Source organism: Danio rerio, chromosome 23 (assembly GCF_052040795.2).
Source record: "Danio rerio strain M-AB ecotype USA chromosome 23, GRCz13ab, whole genome shotgun sequence".
NCBI lineage: Eukaryota > Metazoa > Chordata > Actinopteri > Cypriniformes > Danionidae > Danio > Danio rerio.
In genome coordinates, this window is record NC_141043.1 from 7,030,086 (window position 1) to 7,049,744 (window position 19,659).

The window sequence follows — 19,659 nt, forward strand, 5'->3', positions numbered from 1 at the left end:
GTTATTTATTTTCTAAAACCTCTGAACTGACATGCATCATCTTAGCTGATTTGACAATTTTGGAAAAATGTTTTACTTTTTGTACATTGTTTAAACATCTCAAGATTTAAAGGAAACCCATTGTGCCTCCTTTAACATTATGCAAAATGAGTCTCTGATGTCCCTAGAGTGTGTATGTGTAAGTTTCAGCTCAAAATACCAAACAAATAATGTTTCATGACTCTTTGAAACTTTTGAAACTTTTCCGCTTAGAGCCAAATTGTGCAGTTTTGGTGACTGTGGCTTTAAATTGAAATGAGATTGTGCTCTTTTCAAAAGAGGGTGGAGCTACAAATGCCTGTGTAAGAATTGAAATATTGCAAATATTCTGATATCTTTGACAATTCAAAACATGAGCTGAAAACAGAGACTGGTAACTTCACAACTCAGCAAGGGGTATGCGGGAAAAACCAGTTCCTGCTGCATTTGCATCTGAGTCTGCTTCATCCCCCCAATTCACGCATATGGTCATTTCAATGTTTGAATGTTTTAAATTAACCAAACTGACTTTAACTATCATGTTTGATATCATTTGAAATGTCTCAGTGCGATTGGTACAATGGTCTCATTCTCTCAGAAATAGACATAATCAGAACAATAAATATATAACTACAGGCATCTTTCGAACCACTGTGAGAGGTGTAACACTAAGTGTGAATGCCTTCTTTGTTATTCACACCCCCTTCCTTGAGGGAATTCTTGGATTATTTAAGGTAAGGCCTAAGAAGGACTCAGGGCGATTCTGCCTAACCAGATCAGCCCATAACATGGGGTCTGCCCCATGTTATGTATATTACGAAGTCAGGAATGCATCTTTTTCATCTTGGACTTATCTTTGATAATTTGATGTTTTGTATTGATCATTTATGAATTGACTGATTGAATTGGCATAATACATTTACCTGACTAATAAATTGTAATGTTTGACCATATTTTGCTCACTCTGTAATTATTAATTCAAGTAGATTACGCTGTATCCTTGTTTCCGCACGTCTTGCGTCAGGTCAGTAGACGGACTAAAATCCAATTGAGATGGAGCATTGGCACACTAATTGTGTTTTAGCGATCCGGCTGACTCTTGATATTGATTCATGTGTACTTAGGTGGAAAGGGCGATAACTTCCGTCTAGGTCAACAAGGTGTTGCACGACTAACCTAGATTGGGTACCCGACCTTTGTTTGAAGGTAATATCATTCTAAATTAAGTTCATATGGGAAACCATGGGCTTGGTGAAAACCAAAGTTACTATAGAGTCCAGTAGTCGGGTACATTTATATTAATGCCCTAACCTCTAATTAGAAATGATGATTGTCTTAACTCAAAGGTGTACATCTAAGCGGGACTAACTAAAGTATTTTAGAACGAGCGCGCTGGTAGCGGCCATCTAAAGTATTAGTCAATTTACCTCTGTTTAATATTCAAGACTGACCGGAGTGTGACCGTGAGGGACGCCTTCGGCCGAGGCGATTTCTCTGAGCGACATGAGCACCCGAATGAACGGATGTAATAGTTACTAGTGAAGACAAACGGTTCAAACATTTATCTAAATTACATATTGATATAATCTTCTTAATGTTTTATAATTGGAGTCAGATAAAACGAGGATAAATATATTAATATTCTAAACCACCTCATACTAAAATTGGAGTCAGATATGAGTTAAGTTTAATATAAATCAACATTGTGCACTGGAAAGACCGAACATGCAGTGAACCTTCATCCACCAGTGGACACCGGCATTGGGCCAACTGGGTGGACCTTACAAAATGGTGACCCATCTCCGTGATCTCCCAACTCAGGCGAGTTACGTCTTTCCAGCACAAAATGGATTTATATCAACCAAGAGGTTTGGATCTTCTATTCTATCTTCAGCTGCTGTGGTAAGTCAATTCTTCTTTGCCTATTAGAAATGTTGAGGGAAAGCTGGACGCACCCTATATAAACACATTGATAGAATGAGTCGGAAATGCTCAAAATGTTAGACCGGAATGCGTTATCCGGTGGGGTTGAGAATTAGACAAAACCACTTTGATTATCAGGGACATGATAACAGCAGTATAGAAAAACGCCATCCCTTGCTCTGAAATATCTCTTTGTCTGCTAGGCAGCAAGAGTTGAAGCTTAAATTGGAATAACATCATCCAAATTATATTCTGGAACTCAGTGGAGAGTCACAAATTAGATCCTAAAAGTTTGAATCAAAAATATCCATTGTTTTTAAATCTACTGTTTTATAAAAAAGAGAAAAATGGAAAAAAGGAAAACAGGAAAAAATGGTTTAAGATTTAAAAACAATTGTAAACTTTTAAATTGGATTAATAACAACAGTCTGTTTAAAGGCATTTGCATGTGAAAAATAAAGGTGAGCAGAACAGAATGATTTGATTGCAAAAAAGACAAATAAGCTCTAATGAAAACTCTGCTTTTACAAATCAGAAATTTGCCATTTAAATTTAATGGGGATAAATTCAAATATGATGCTGATCAATTAAAATATCCACTATACTTTAATTTAATCTCGAAACAGACTAAATATAAAAGATTTTAGCTTTAAATAAACCCTTAGACCTCCTGATTGCTCAAACCTTTTCATATTCAAATGGCCTGACAGAGAGCAAAGAAGTCTCACCTCAGTGATAATAAGATGCTCAGAATGTGTTTGCTGTAATTGCATAAAACAATGCACTGTGTTCTAAAACACTCTCCAGAGACCAGATATAATTATATTTAATACATACTATTTTAATATAATATAATTACATTAGGAATAAACAATAATGTACATTATATTTTAATCGCCAATCATGGCACTAAAGACTAGAGATGAAACATTCACTTTGAGGAGGTTTGCTTTCTTTATGCTTAATGAAAACACTGACAGAACTACTATAGAATAACTGATTGTAAACCAATATAATCCTCGCTGAAAAAACACCACCTACAATTAAAATTTGATCAGAGAGTTAAACTCACCAGAAAAATAATGAAAGGGGGATGGATATGATAACATTCAGAGTTACCAAAGTTTTTATGGGTCAAAAGATCTAAGAATCTGTGAGTCACACCATAAAATTACAACCGTTAAGCAGAGAACACCAAAAGGGTGAAATGATTTCTGCCAACAGATCTGACTGTTAATGAGAGCAAAAAATGAACTATGGGTATCGGCCCATTAGATTGTGAACTGAAATTAATGAAAAATCATTGATTGATTCAGAAAAATGTCCCCAGCGGAACTGGGAGATAATGCTCAGAATACAGCAGACTGTGTAAACAGGTGTCACACACTCACAGATCTGACCAGCAACATCATGTGGCTTCCAGAATTAATATTGCAAAATGATGCATTAACATTAATTCCACATGATTGAATTTGAAACTGATGAAAATTCTAAAATAACTATGGTTCTTCTCTGCTTTTGTTCTCACCTTAGGCGGACGAATAACAAAGAACACTCAAGATCCGGTCCACATCAAACAAATACAAATGAGGGCGACAAAAGGTTAAGCCATAACCTGAGAGGCCAAAAGCCTCCCATCTTGCATCTCAAAGCAAGAACCCCTGTGAGGCAAATCCCTCACCTCCTGCAGTGAGTCTTCTGAAAAAGTCTTTGATCAGTCATCAGAATAACAATTATCCACAGCTGATCTTATCAATGGATTCAGCATTCTAGGAGGCTATGTAATTTCACAAAACATCTTCAACAAAGATGTAAATTTACATGTTAAATGAAACAGAGACACAAAAAGATCTCATAGTTAAAATCTTCCCAAATTGCTTAATAGCAATGGGACTAAAACCATGGTTCCTGCAAAGACCATTTGCAACAGACTCTATTATTACGAATCCTAGTGGCATTTTTAAATTTGCTTTATACTATACACATGTTAAACCACATGTCCTGGATGAAAATGGAATTAACTATGTTGAAATTCATGATATTTGTTTCTTTGATCTCCAAAAGTAGAAAACTCTGCTATCCCCTGTATAGCTGCAGTTTGAACTACAAACAGGAGTATAGAGTGTGATAATTAAATTAACCATGAAAATTCATTTTTTACAGGATCCGGCTTTGAACATTGCACCTTAACATGCTCCGTAAAAGATATTATATGGAATCAATTTGAGCCGGAACACACCTCATGTTCACATTTTTATGCTGGCTCCCTGCTAAGACAGGACTAAAATTTTGCAACACAATTATAAAAGTTGATTACCATTGTTTGGAGCATTACACTGACACATAGCCACAGGTAAACCCAGGCACATAGATAACACCTTAGTCTTCAAAGACCCAGGAGTCAAATCTCATTAATTAAGACCTTTTGTCCATGTTTATCCAAACAAAACACATTAGCCTCACACACATAGAACAGAATAATTAATCTGATGACAGACGAGACAACAAACACCCTCTGACACCCTCTGCCAGCTGAAAAGAAATTACACATTTGCATGGCTTTGACAACAAATTGATGGTATAAAACTTCAATAGAGGCGAATTTGCCATAGATACACTGACTGTTGTGGGGATGGTTGACAAACCAGAGGGCCCCTGGTTTTCCAATCTATCACCAATAACAGGTATAAGTGCTAAAGTGATTAAAATTAAACCGAAGTGAGGACACTTCTAATAATCACTAGGACATTTAAATTTGACAAATACCATCAATTGTGTTCAAGCCCCCCCACACGCACATAAACACACACACACACACACACACACAAACACACACACACACACACACGCACACACACACACACACACACACACACCACACAACATACACACACAAACACACACATTATTATAGATATACCTTCATAATTATGGTTAAATAATGTGATTACTATCATGTATGACAAATATCTTCACGTTTTTTTCATTTTGAAAATGAATGTCATTTATTTGAATGTATTGTCATGATGATATGTTTTATGATGCATACTGCCTGTTATACTGTTTTAATAAGTTGCACTGACCTTTTGATAGCTTTACCTTGAGTAATTCAAACCAAGAATATTTAATATTCTCCCTATCATTATACCTTATCTCAGTGGTGACAAAGAATTATCTGTTTTTGATTGGACCATTTAAACAGATTGAAAGAGACCTGAGACCAGTTGTACGACTCGCACTTGCTGACTTTTATGCTTTGATCATATATTTTATGCTTAACCTCATGACTTTCTCCAATGCAGAATGACACAAGTTCATAACTGTTCAATCGCTGAGCCATCAAGTTGCTGTTTAGGTGTCCGGGAGAAGGCAGTGTATACACACTGTAGACCCCCACATGCCGATGTCTGCATATCTGGAGGTGACCAGATTCATCAGAAGAAGCAGACTATGAGAAGCCCACACGACGTGGACACTTTTGTCAGGGGAAGGACACAGTGGAAGCTATGAAGGCCTGTATGGACTGAATGAGCAGTGCATTCGGGTCAGGCTCATCAAAAGAGGTGAAAACGAGCCTGGACCTGTTTAGCTACCTGCTGAACACGACTTACAACTGATAATGCTGCAGAGACTGTCTTGAATTGCCCCTGAACGACCTCAACAAGGATACATAGTGACCCCATGGACACATTTATATCTGACCCACGGGATCAAATGGGGGTTATCTGTAAGAATTGAAATATTGCAAATATTCTGATATCTTTGACAATTCAAAACATGAGCTGAAAACAGAGACTGGTAACTTCACAACTCAGCAAGGGGTATGCGGGAAAAACCAGTTCCTGCTGCATTTGCATCTGAGTCTGCTTCATCCCCCCAATTCACGCATATGGTCATTTCAATGTTTGAATGTTTTAAATTAACCAAACTGACTTTAACTATCATGTTTGATATCATTTGAAATGTCTCAGTGCGATTGGTACAATGGTCTCATTCTCTCAGAAATAGACATAATCAGAACAATAAATATATAACTTCAGGCATCTTTTGATCCACTGTGAGGGGTGTGACACTAAGTGTGAATGCCTTTTGTTATACATTCACACCCCCTTCCTTGAGGGAATTCTTGGATTATTTAAGGTAAGGGCTAAGAAAGGCTCAAGGCGATTCTGCCTAACCAGATCAGCCCATAACATGGGGTCTGCCCCATGTTATGTATATTTCAAAGTCAGGAATGCATCTTTTTCATCTTGGATTTATCTTTGATAATTTGATGTTTTGTATTGATCATTTATGAATTGACTGATTGAATTGGCATAATACATTTACCTGACTAATAAATTGTAATGTTTGACCATATTTTGCTCACTCTGTAATTATTAATTCAAGTAGATTACGCTGTATCCTTGTTTCCGCACGTCTTGCGTCAGGTCAGTAGACGGACTAAAATCCAATTGAGATGGAGCATTGGCACACTAATTGTGTTTTAGCGATCCGGCTGACTCTTGATATTGATTCATGTGTACTTAGGTGGAAAGGGCGATAACTTCCGTCTAGGTCAACAAGGTGTTGCACGACTAACCTAGATTGGGTACCCGACCTTTGTTTGAAGGTAATATTATTCTAAATTAAGTTCATATGGGAAACCATGGGCTTGGTGAAAACCAAAGTTACTATAGAGTCCAGTAGTCGGGTACATTTATATTAATGCCCTAACCTCTAATTAGAAATGATGATTGTCTTAACTCAAAGGTGTACATCTAAGCGGGACTAACTAAAGTATTTTAGAACGAGCGCGCAGGTAGCGGCCATCTAAAGTATTAGTCAATTTACCTCTGTTTAATATTCAAGACTGACCAGAGTGTGACCGTGAGGGACGCCTTCGGCCGAGGCGATTTCTCTGAGCGACATGAGCACCCGAATGAACGGATGTAATAGTTACTAGTGAAGACAAAAGGTTCAAACATTTATCTAAATTGCATATTGATATAATCTTCTTAATGTTTTATAATTGGAGTCAGATAAAACGAGGATAAATATATTAATATTCTAAACCATCTCATATTAAAATTGGAGTCAGATATGAGTTAAGTTTAATATAAATCAACATTGTGCACTGGAAAGACCGAACATGCAGTGAACCTTCATCCACCAGTGGACACCGGCATTGGGCCAACTGGGTGGACCTTACACCTGTGTGTCAGCATAGTGGCAGATTCAAAACATGACTAATGTCCTATGCTAATAGGAAGAGATCATCAATAATGTGCCATGTTTTTTAAGAAGTGTGATTATAAATATTATATATAGAAGTTGCATAATAGGTCCCCTTTGACTGAATGAAATGCTTACATAAAGCAGCTGCAGGGGTCCAGTGAAGCGTCTGGGTGAAACTCCAAACATGTATTTGAGTTGAGCTGTGATCGCATGAGCGGCTGCTCCTGTTGTGTATCCTCGGACTAAAGGCTCTGAGAGATATGTGACCACAAAGCCAAACCGAACAACACCCAACAAAACCTATGGAAATTAAAGAAATGCTTTTGAACAAACAAAAACGTTCTCTTTTCATTTATTTTCAATGTTTATTTTCTACATTCATTCATCAGCTTTCCTCCCACATACTTTATTTCATTTGTTTGTTCTCATTCTCGCTCATTAAACGGAGAGTTCTCTTAGGTATTTACAGTGGTGTTAAGTACTTAAGTAAATGGACTTTGTTACTTAATATTTTCTTGGCTACTTTTTACTTGTGCTGAGTATTAAAAATATAAGCAACTTTTACTTTCTACTTGACTACATTTTTGATTGAATATATGTACTTTTTACTCCACTACATTTGAATGGACGCTTATAGTTACTCGTTACATTGTGATTGTGCGTGACAAGTCGGCATCTCTATCTACCACGACTAATTCGTTGGGCGGACGAGGCAATATCGCCATCTGCAGGCTGCTGGAGGTACTGTATGCACTTTATGAGCTAAATCACGTGAACATGAAATAACAGCTTGCCAAATACCAGGTGTTTAATTAGCGACATGGCTGCAGCAAATGATGAAGCCGAAGTCGGCACATCAAGCAGTGCCAGCACTGATAAACATCCATGGCCTTATCTGAAAGACATGTTTTCATTTGCCGATATGCAGAATGGCTCTTACAGGATGCAGTGTCTACTTTGTTTACCACGAGAATAAGTGCTTTTAAGAATTTATCATAAAATTTGAGAAAACACATTGAAGTAAGAGTCTATTTAATGTTAATTTAATGTGAATTAAGTGAATTTAATACAGTTACTGAAATGGCAAAAACCACTGCGACATGACAAGACTATGTTTTAGCTTAATTTATTTTTGTGCAACATAAATAAATGTTTTATTGAAATTATACATTTTGCATTTAGTTATGAGTTTGTGATGTATTTTTTTAAATTGAATTTATATGTAGTTTACTAAGTTGAAAAATAACTTCTCAGTGTTTAATATTAATACAGAGAAAACATCCTAATCAATTGAAAAACTACTCAAAATAAAAGTAACCCTTTGAGACGGTGAAGTGAATCACATGAAAGTCAGCTCTGAATTTTTTTTACTACGTTTTTTACAACTTTTTTAAAATAGTTTGTGCCATTTTGAACATTTGAGTTTGAGACCTTTTGTTCAATATTTTTTATCTATTTTGTTCTGCCGTTTTGAAACATTGAAGTGTTCAATTTAATTTCTATGTTAGGAAATAAAACCTTTCTTGGTGTTCTTTGAGCCTGCATTCAGTATGAGTAAAATACTTAAGTCATTTTTTTTTAATTGGATACTTTAATACTTTTACTCAAGTCTTACTGGAATTGGTGACTTGTAACTTGTAATGGAGTAATTTTTACAGTAAGGTATCTATACTTTTACTCAAGTAGGGTTTTCAGGTACTCTTTACACCTCTGGGTATTTAATAAATTCTCCCACATGCAATTTTAATACTTTATGCGTTTCTTTCTTATGTCAAACACAAAAGATGATATTTTGAAGAAAGCTGTTTTGCTGGTACACATGAACTTCCATAGTAGGAAAATTATGACTATACAACTACGAAGTCAACGGGTGCTAGCAATATTCTTTCAAATAATTTATTTTGTGTTCAACAGAGGAACTCAAATAGGTTTTGAACAAGTGAAGGGGGTGGCATGGTGGCTCAGTAGTTAGCACTGTTGCCTCACAGCAAGAAGGTTGCTGATTTGAGTCCCGGCTGGACTAGTTGGCATTTCTGTGTGGAGTTTACATGTTCTCCCTGTGTTCACGTTGGTTTCCTCCAAGTGCTCCGGTTTCCTCCACAGTCCAAAGACATGCGAATAGGTAAATTGGATAAACTATATTGGCCGTAGTGTATTAGTGTTTGTGCATGCGAGAGTGTATGGGTGTTTCCCAGTAATGGGTTGTGGCTGGAAGGGCATCCATTGCATAAAACATATGCTGAAATAACTGGCGGTTCATTCTGCTGTGGCGAATGAATGAATGAATGGATGAATAAACAAGTGAAGGATAAATAAATTACAGAATTTTCATTTCAGAGTGAACTATCCCTTTGATATTTGCATGCATGTTACCAGATTTGTTCATGTGTTTTCCTGCAAGACTCACTTGGAAAATGCCGCAAAGTAATGTTGTTGCTGCAGCCACTTTCAGCCTCTGCAGATCCCGTGCCTCTGTGTCCACAACCACCAATCCATCTGTCCCATTGGTCAGAAAATGACCGTCAGGAGCCAGTCGCTCCGAGACGCTTCCAATCATTATGCTAATCACAGCAAAAGTTCCTAAAGCATTGAAGGCAGGCAAAACAGCATTACTGAATAACACTGGCAGGAAACCCTAACCCTAACTACTAGAAGCTATATGTAAATAAGTCAAAGATGAAAAGGGTTTTCAAGCAAAACAATAAATTAAAATAATAGCTATGATTTGCAGAATAAAAATAAATTTGACAGTCACTTTTAAAGTAGTTTAAATAGCAGAAAAACATGCCAGACATATTTAAAACAAGCATCATCTGATGACATAATGAACTGACTATTTTGGATAGCGTTGAAGAAAAATAATTTATTTTTATTACTTTTATTTATTAGAAAATTGCTTAGACTAACAACAGATTAATCAATCTTTTCTATTGTATTATAACACATCTTGACCAGACACACTTCCTCTTTTTTACTGTGCTGCATACTTTTTTAAGGAACATGCTGACAAGTGGAAAAAGCAGAATAAGAATTAGTGTGGGGGCCTTTGTTTAATACAAAGTCTAGACATGTCACAAGTTGTCATGATGCTTGTAGAAGTTGTGAAATATATTAAAGATGCACGTAATTGTTCAGTTCTGGTATGCAGAGAAGGGTTGCAGAAAGAGGAAGTATGTCTGGGGGTACAAAGAGCCAAAGGACTGCAGAATGACTGATAAGTGATGTTAAACCAAAACTCCACCTGTTAATATCAGTTGTGTATATATGCTGAAGTCAGGAATTTTAAGTTAGTTGCGAACCTCTTGAATGTAATTCTTGTATTGCATTGAGGTAATGTAACCCAGAGCTCTGTCATTGAATTATTCATTTGTGTCTAATAAATTACTAATATTTTTGGCATTGAAGAAAACCCTCTCCAGACCTTTTCTTATTGAACACGCATGGAATTGGCTTGATATTCCAACAATAGCTATTTGTTTTAAGTGTAATATGATTAAAATGATATACAGTGCATCCGGAAAGTATTCATAGCTTGCTTATTCCAAAATGGATTAATTAAATTTATTTCATCAGAATTCTATGCACAATACCTCATAATAACAATGTAAAAAAGGAGTTTTTCTTTTTTTTTTCAATTTATTTATTTCTTTTTAAAATAAAAAAACACGAAAATTCACATGTACATAAGTGTTCACAGCCTTTGCTTTTAAATTGAGCTCAGGTACATTCTGTTTCCACCCACTGAACATTCTTGAGATGTTTCAGCAACTTAATTTGAGTTCACCTGTGGTCAATTCAGTTGATTGGATATGATCCAAAAAGTCCTACACCTGTCTATATAAGGTCCCAGGGTTGACAGTGCATGTCAAGGCACAAACCAAGCATGAAGACAAAGGAATTGTCTGGAGACCTCAGGGACAGGATTGTCTCGAGGCACAAGGCTGGGGAAGGTTACAGAAAAATTTCTGCCGCTCGGAAAGTTCCAATCAGCACAGTGGCCTCCATCATCTGTAAGTGGAAGATGTTTGGAAGCACCACAGCCATATCACCCTGCAGCCCAAGACCGGTTACTCACTGAAGCTAAGCAGGGCTGAACCTGGTCAGTACCTGGATGGGAGACCACTAGGGAACATTACATTACCAGGACTCTTCCTAGAGCTGGCAGACTATCTAAGCTGAGTGATCAGGGGAGATTAGTCAGGGAGGTGATCAATAACCTGATGATCATGCTGTCTGAGCTCCAGCTTTCTTCTGTGGAGGGAGGAGAACCTTACAGAAGGACAACCATCTGTGCAGCAATCCACCAATCAGGCCTGTATGGTAGATTGGCCAGACGGAAGCCACTTACCGCCTGGAATTTGCCAAAAGGCATCTGAAGGACTCTCAGACCATAAGAAACAAAATTCGGTGGTCTGATGAGACTAAAATTGAACACTTTGGAGTGAATGCCAGGCGTTACGTTTGGAGAAAATCAGGCAGCGCTCATCACCAGGCTAATACCATCCCTACAGTGAAGCATGGTGGTGGCAGCATCATGCTGTGGGGATGTTTATCAGCAGCAGGAACTGGAAGACTAATCAGGATAGAGGGAAAGATGAATGCAGCAATGTACAGAGACATCCTGAATGAAAACCCGCTTCAGAGTGCTCTTGACCTTAGACTGGGGCAAAGGCTCATCTTCCAGCAGGACAATGACCCAAAGCACACCACCAAAATATCAATGGAGTGGCTTCACAACAACTCAGTGAATGTCTTTGTAGGTTTTGTATGTTTTCACTATAAGCTTCATTCTCTATCTTCCACTCACCTATGGAGATGTGTTTAGAAGTGCCGAAGATGAAGTAGACCAGGACAGGATAGAAGGAGGTGTAGAGACCAAACACAGGCGGGACAGAAGCCAAAAGAGCATAAGCCATACCTGAGGAAAAGAGATTAAAATGTTTATAAAAGAGATTTCTTAGTCTGTCAATAGAAAAGCAATTAAAATGGTTAATATAAGCGTCTCCTTTAACATTTGTGCATACAGTACATGTATTTTTTTTGTCATCAATCCTAGTTGTAAGAGGAACAAATAATAACTGGACTTCTAGTTGATGGTTTGAAAAAGTGGCAGAAGGTTGATTTTTCTGATGAATAATCTGTTGAACTGCATCCCAATCATCACAAATACTGCAGAAGATCCGCATGGACCCAAGATTCTCACAAAAATCAGTCAAGTTTGGTGAAGAAAAAATGTGAGAGATCTGCTGAGTGGATGGCAACATCAACAGCCTGAGGGATCAAGTGCTGCCCATTACATTACAAACCACAGGAGAAGGCAAATTCTTCAGCAGGATAGCGCTCCTTCTCATACGTCTAAACATCAAAGTTCCTGAAAGCAAAGAAGGTAAAGGTGCTCCAAGATTGGCCAGCCCCGTCACCAGACATGAACATTATTGAGCATGTCTGGGGAAATATGAAGGAGGAGGCATTGAAGATGAATCCAAATGATCTTGATGAACTCTGGGAGTCCTACAAGAACGCTTTCTCGGCCATTCCAGTTAAGTTTATTAATAGGTTATATGAGTCATTGCAGAGATGTATGCAGTCTGACCACGCTCATGGGAGTCACAAATACACAAATACAATATTAATTCATTTTCCACTGCACTCTGACTTTATATTCTATACTGTACATTATTTATCTTAAGTCTAGTCTCAGCAAAATCAGACCTTACTGTCCTAATGAAATAATTAAAATCAAGGCATGATCATATTTTATTTATAAGCCACTTCTGATACCAACTGATCAACTAGAAGACAAATTATTATTTGTTGTTCCTAAAACCTGGATAGGACAAGACTTTTGCCATATGCATAATATTTGTGTATAAAATTTAATTGGGAATTTGGACTCAGATTTTATATTTAACAACCAGATTAGAGTGGTAGTTATATCTAGTTTTTTTTTTCAATTAAGATAACTAGCAGAAATAAAGCAATATATACCAAAACAACAGTTTGAGACAGTAATCCATGCTTTTGTGACCACTCGGTTAGATTACTGTAATGCACTGAATATGGAAAGTAGCAGGTCAACTGTTGCCCGTTTGCAAACGGCGCAAAATGCTGCAGCACGTCTGTTAACTGGTACTCACCAGTGTGGCAAATATGACCACATTTTCCTGTGTTAGCTTCGCTTTATTGGTTGCCAGTGCATTTTAGAATTTAGTTTTTTCATTTCTTTTTAAATCTCTAACTGGTTTTGCCCCACCTTATAACACTGAGCTGATACACCCCTACAAGCCCAACTCATTCTCTGATCGGCTTCTTCTGATGTGCCAAAAATAAAGCATAAGATTAGAGGGGACGGTGCTTTCGCTGTGGTAGATCGATTGGCCTCTGCCCATTAGACAGAACTCTTGTTTGTTTTCATTTAAATCAGCTCATAAAACTCTTTGACACCTGGGGTCCGTTCTTCGTACGTGGATTACTCAGTAAACTGGATTTGGATATTGACGATTTGACAAGATCCAGGATCGTTTCGTTCTTCAAAGCTGATCCGAGAGTTGTTGTCATGGCAACAGTTCTGCTAGGTCAAACCTGATCGGGAGCAGGTTCAATTCACATAAACAGGATTAGATCGGCTCAGTTCAAGCAAAGATAATACAGTAAGTATGTTCCGAATTCTGATATTTTCTTACAGTAGTAGTTATATACACTTGGGAAAATGGTACATATTTTTTAACTATATATATAAAGTTATAGTCATTATTAATAAAACGTATGCAATCTGCACCCTCGAAATGAAAGTACAAAGACAAAACTTATTGATATGAACTTTTTAGATCGCTTTAGTACAAATTGTGTATAATAGAAATGCACAATATGTGACTTTTTTTAAAGCAATAATACATTTATGCAGTCATAAACATATTTTGTTAATATGCCAGTGATTTGATGCTTCACAAAAGTTGCAGACACCTTTACCAATATGAAAATGCTTTTGTAAACAACCAGTTATTCTTTACACCGATTAAAAAACGGCTACTATTATAAAGAAAATCTTTTCTAAATGTAGAACTAAATACATTGATTTGCATTGAAATACATGATGAATAATCTTGTCTTGACAAATGAAAGTGTAAAGCCTGCAGCTCACAACAAATGTGGAAAGTTCTTGCGTGTCATATTTAACAAACCGCTAATTTGATGTAATTTTGCTCACATGGATAATTGAATATTAATCAGATGATGTCATCACGCTGCTGTGCCGTCAGCCAATCGTTGCATTGCTGATCATGATTATGAGGATCGATAGATCTGTCCTTCATAACACACGTAGCGATCTCAGATCAGTTCATCCAGACATTCTAATCTGATTCGCGAACTTGTTTGAAGAACCAAATTAGCGAGAGATCAGTTATCAAGATTAAAAGATCCAGGATCTGCCAAATAATCTCAGATCATTTAAGCGAGTTACGAAGAACGGACCCCTGATCTTAATAACTGTTTTTTTTAATTCATATGCACTTTTTTAGGTAGTTTAGCTACATTTTATTTTGTATTTTATTTACTATTATACTTATTTTGTTTTATGTTTCTGTACAGCACTTTGGCTAACTTCTGTGTTTTTAAAATGTTCTATAGCTAAAGTTTGCCTTCATTTGACTTAACTTTAGTTCGATAATTATGTACCCTCGTCCCCCTTTTTTATGATTATTTTATTTAATTAATTAATTTTTTTCTCATTTAATTCGTCTTGTTAAATAATATCCCAAAATAATGGGATTCTGTTGTGTTATTAAACTGTGCATGCTGTTTTTTTATTAATAAAGCAAAAATAAATAACACGCACACACACACACACACACACACACACACACAACTCAAAAGAGAATGTTATATAGCCTGGCTATCAACTATTTTCTCGGAGATTATCTGTTTTTGAGAGAGCAAATTAAAGGTATAGTTCACACAAAAATAAAAAGTTTGTTATTAATTGCTCATTCTTGTGTCGTTCCAAAGCCCTGAGATCTGAAAGTCCAAAGCTGTACCAAAAACCTCATTAGACCAAAAACAGACCATGTCTTTACTGGTTCAATCAGAATATTATCAAGCTACAATTATACTTTTGAAATTACAGCTTTATTCAATAGTTCCTTCCTATCAGTGTCAGTATATTGTGCATGTTCACAAGAGTGTTTCTCTGTGCACTGATATACCCCATTTGCCAACAAGAAGCTTCCTCTGTTTGCAGTGTGATTGAGTGCAACACGTAACAGCACAGTGTTTTCGTGAACGTGTCCCCTAAACTGACACTGAAAAGAAGAAACTGTTGAACTCTCTAAAAAATTATGGTTGTTGTGTGTTCAAGCTTATATAAAAAGAGCTGAAACACAATTCTTAATTTGGGGGGGGATAAAGTAATTTTTAGTTCACCTAAATCATTCATTTCATTTTCTTGTCAGCTTAGTCCCTTTATTAATCCGGGGTCGCCACAGCGGAATGAACCGCCAACTTATCCAGCAAGTTTTTACACAGCGGATGCCCTTCCAGCCGCAACCCATTTGGGAAACCTAAATCTTTAAAAATTAATAAGTTAACTTAAACAAATTGATTGTCTGGAACCCAGCATTTTTTTCAGTGTATAAAGGCTCTGTTTACCTTGTATGGGCGCACGAATGTATTCTCATAGCTTGATAATATTCTGATTTATTCCCCAAAGCACATGGTATGTTTTTGGATGTTTGTGTTGTTTTTCTGGACTTTGAATAAGTTGGGAACTCTCTATGGAGGATGAAAAAGCTCTACGATTTCACCTCAATCTTAATTTGTGTTCTGAGGATGATCGAAGATCTCAGGGGATTAGAACAAGATGAGGGTGAGTAATTAATAACATAATTTTTTATTGTTGGGTGAACTATGTCTTTAAGAAACCTATGTCTTTCTTCTCCCATGTGTAGTTTCACTTTGCAGCTTGCTCTTGTAAACTGACCTTGAGGCAGATGCATGATTCCCACACTGACGCCTGAAACCAGATCACCAAGTCCATTCTCTCGGATGGAATAACAGGGGATCCAGGACAGAACCGGCACCAACGCTAGAATCCAAACCCTCCACTGTCCCACAGTGCACCTACATCAGACAGTGAAAGAATATACACAGTAAAAAAACTGTAAAAATGCTACAGTAAAAATCTGTAACCTGGTTAACAGTATGTTTCCTTAATACTGTATACACAGCAAATAACCGTAAATTGACTTTCCCATAATTTCCTGCATGGCATGTCACTTTTTATACTTTTTGTTGGCATCACTATAGATCTTTTTTATATAGACATTTATATTACATCTAATATTGATAAACAATGTTTATTTCATGACTTTAATTTTATGCGTGTTACCGTACTGGTGTTTAGTAGCTGTTTGAATGAAACTGAGCACCTTCTTTACACTAATACTCTTTTCTGCTTGTGGGAAAAGTTGGTTGTGATGAGGACTGGTTCATTATGTAACTTTCTCATCACCAACTGTATATGGCTGTGTTAACGTGTCTATCTGTGTAACAAAAGATTTCTAGATGTTCATAATTCAAATTACAGACCATTATAAATGAATGAAATACGGTAGTTTACTGTAAGAATGAGAAATTACTTTATGGTTTGTACCATATTTTTAACGGTGAAATACTGGCAACCATAGCTGCATTTTTTTACTGTAAATTTTACGGATTTATTTTTTACAGTGTTTAAGAAGCTTTAAAAAAATGTTAAACATGTCATTTATGCTTTTTGACTACTAAATTTACTTTAACCATACAAATGAAAACCACTGAAAAAATATTTAAACTCTGTGGACCCGGTACCGTGTCCGTGACGTCATCGACTTTCGCTTTTTAGATTTAAAGGGCTAGCGTTGCACCAGACCCCCGTAAGTGGTGTCGTTTGAAAGTGTAGAATCTATATTTTATGTACATATGCATCACTGTGGTTTTTATCCTACTGTATAAAAGTTATTTACACTTAAATACACAGTATTTTGGATACTCGAGCTGGGTATTTTACATTGGTTCATTTTCATATTTTCCATATGATACGTGTACAAGTTATAGCTCAAATGAAAGCTTTTGCCGGTGCTCATACAGTTCTAGCATTCTTTTTACTGAATTATATTCATATGCCAAACAGTTGTTGAATAAATTGTGGTGTTTCCATGGTGCAGAAATGTAAACAATACATTCATGATCACTAAGCAGCCCCAGATAGCACAGACAGCTGTCATCTCTTATCTTATGCTGTGCCCTTCAGGGCCATTCTCCTCTGTTTTTGAGGTGATGTGCATAAGTAATCCTTTTATATGTCTGACGTGGTCCAAACACAGTGAATTATGTTTGATCAAACAAAAGAATAGTGAAATATGTAAACAAGGATCGGTCCCTGTGGCTTGTACAGCACCCCTCATCAGTTGGAATGCAATAACTTTTGCATAGATTATGGTAGAGACCTTTTTCTTTTTTCCTATGATTACAGACATATGCAGGAACCACCAAAATTAATTACAGCACGCTAGACCACACAGAACCTAAAAGGTACACTTTCAAATTTGAGTTTATAAAAAAGAAAAATGCAAAAAGCGCCTCTTTTTTTAGGTGTTTATTATAACACAGACAACATATACAGTTATTTTAAACACTTTCAATAGTGTTTTATGAAAATTCAAAGGGGTTTCTTTAAAATGACACCAATTTTTTTTTTTTTTTATAAAAATAACAGACAAAGTAGTTTATTACAAGGTTTTTGTACTCTAATATACAACACCAACACAGACAATATATCACTAAACTATTAAAAATGTTAATAAAAATCACTTTTTAAAAAACTTTTTAAAGTCAAAAGTTGTTGGAAGAAAGATCAAGGTCCATTAATGTAATTCAAAAGGAGAAATGAATGGACTAAGTACTAAAAAAGGTACTAATTTACAGATATTTTGAAAAAATAAGCACAAAAATCTAATCCAGATAAATTAAAATGGAAGAAATTGCTGCACTTAAGGAAATCATAGAATTTAGGTAAAATATGCAAGATTTCATAACATCCTGTTGCATGACTTTATTTATATGCAAGTAAAATGACTAACAGTATGTAGCTCAAACATCCGCTGCGTAAAACATGTGCTGGATAAGTTGGCGGTTCATTCTGCTGTGGCGACCTTGAATTAATAAAGGGATTAAGCTGAAAAGAAAATGAATGAATGAATGAAATGCACACACTCATATTTCTTTACCTCAAAGAGTCACGGATCTTCTCCTTTAAAGAAGGCTCTGGGATTTCCCTCTGCCATTGTGCTACGTCCTCTAGTTTAAGTTCATCCAGAATGATCCTATCCATGCAGTGTTTTTCTCCAGCATGTTTAGAGACCCCACTGCTTGTATTGTTCCTCATGGTACAGTCCGTCAATGTGCCTAGATCTACAGGGGTTTTAATAACTCAATCCTCTCCCATGGGTTATAACTTGGATTCAGATGCTTTTCTCTTCCTTGAGAGTGAATCTGTGAAGAATCTCCATTTAACTGAGGATAATCTATGGTTTTCTAAGCCAGGACGACACAGAAGAAGGAGCCATCTATTGAAGCAGTCAAAGTCTTCCTAGAAGTGGAATTTCTGTTTGTGAAATGTCCAACTGAGATGTTTCTTTCTCCTATCAGAGTCCTTGAGTTCTTATCAGCGTCTTCAGAGGTCCGTCCTTACAGCACACCCACCGCAGTCCCATAAACACGAGCATGCCAAATGAATCACACTCCTGTAAATTAACTCCTGACACCTCACGTACTCACAAACGCACCAACAAAAACAGTGTTTACCTTTTTGCTGTGTTGCTGATAAACAGTTTTAAGGAGAGTATTGTTTTTCTTACAGTAATAATATATAATAATTATTATTATAATAGGGGTGACATGTTGGCTCGGTGGTTAGCACTGTCGCCTCACAGCAAAAAGTTTGCTGGTTTGAGTCTGGGTCAGTTGGCATATCTGTGTGGAGTTAACTTGTTTCCTCCAGGTGCTCCGGTTTCTCCCACAGTCCAAAGACATGTGCTATTGGTAAATTGAATTAATTTATTTGTAGTGCATGAGTGTGCATGTGTTGTGATGGGAGTGACACAAACAACTGAAGTTTTGGATCCACATGCAGGTTTATTTAAAGTCAGGCAAGCGATGGTCAACACAGGTGCAAACAGGTATTTGGAGACAATCCAGAATCACAGTTAAATACAGGCAAGAGATCCGAAAGGCAGGCGGCAGGCAAAGACAAAGAGGCTAACAAGGCTAACGGTCGGTACATGGGATAACACGACTGGGAAATGCGTTGTAATGCTACTGTAAAAGATAACAAGACTCTTCAAACTGAAAGGGTGAATGTGTGGCCTAAGTAGTGAGTGCAATCAGTTTCTGACAATCCTCAGGTGGTGCGAATGTAATCAGTCTAGATGAGTTAGCATGTGTGAGTGTGACCGGAGAGCATGT

The 19,659-nt window shown here is 36.8% G+C and overlaps 1 protein-coding gene across 1 annotated transcript in view; it reads right to left on the bottom strand.

Annotated features, from left to right (window-relative positions):
• Positions 1 to 18,858, bottom strand: part of slc26a6l2 (solute carrier family 26 member 6, like 2) — a 45,272-nt gene extending 26,414 nt beyond the window's left edge. The window contains exons 1-5 of the mRNA XM_087306519.1: positions 18,423 to 18,858; positions 16,136 to 16,275; positions 11,966 to 12,076; positions 9,566 to 9,738; positions 7,294 to 7,458 (exon numbers count right to left, since the gene is read on the bottom strand). Of these exons, the coding sequence (XP_087162645.1) occupies positions 7,294 to 7,458; positions 9,566 to 9,738; positions 11,966 to 12,076; positions 16,136 to 16,275; positions 18,423 to 18,580 (747 nt within the window). The 5' untranslated portion in view covers positions 18,581 to 18,858. The remainder of the gene's footprint in view (positions 1 to 7,293; positions 7,459 to 9,565; positions 9,739 to 11,965; positions 12,077 to 16,135; positions 16,276 to 18,422) is intronic.
• Between the last annotated feature and the right edge of the window lie 801 nt (positions 18,859 to 19,659).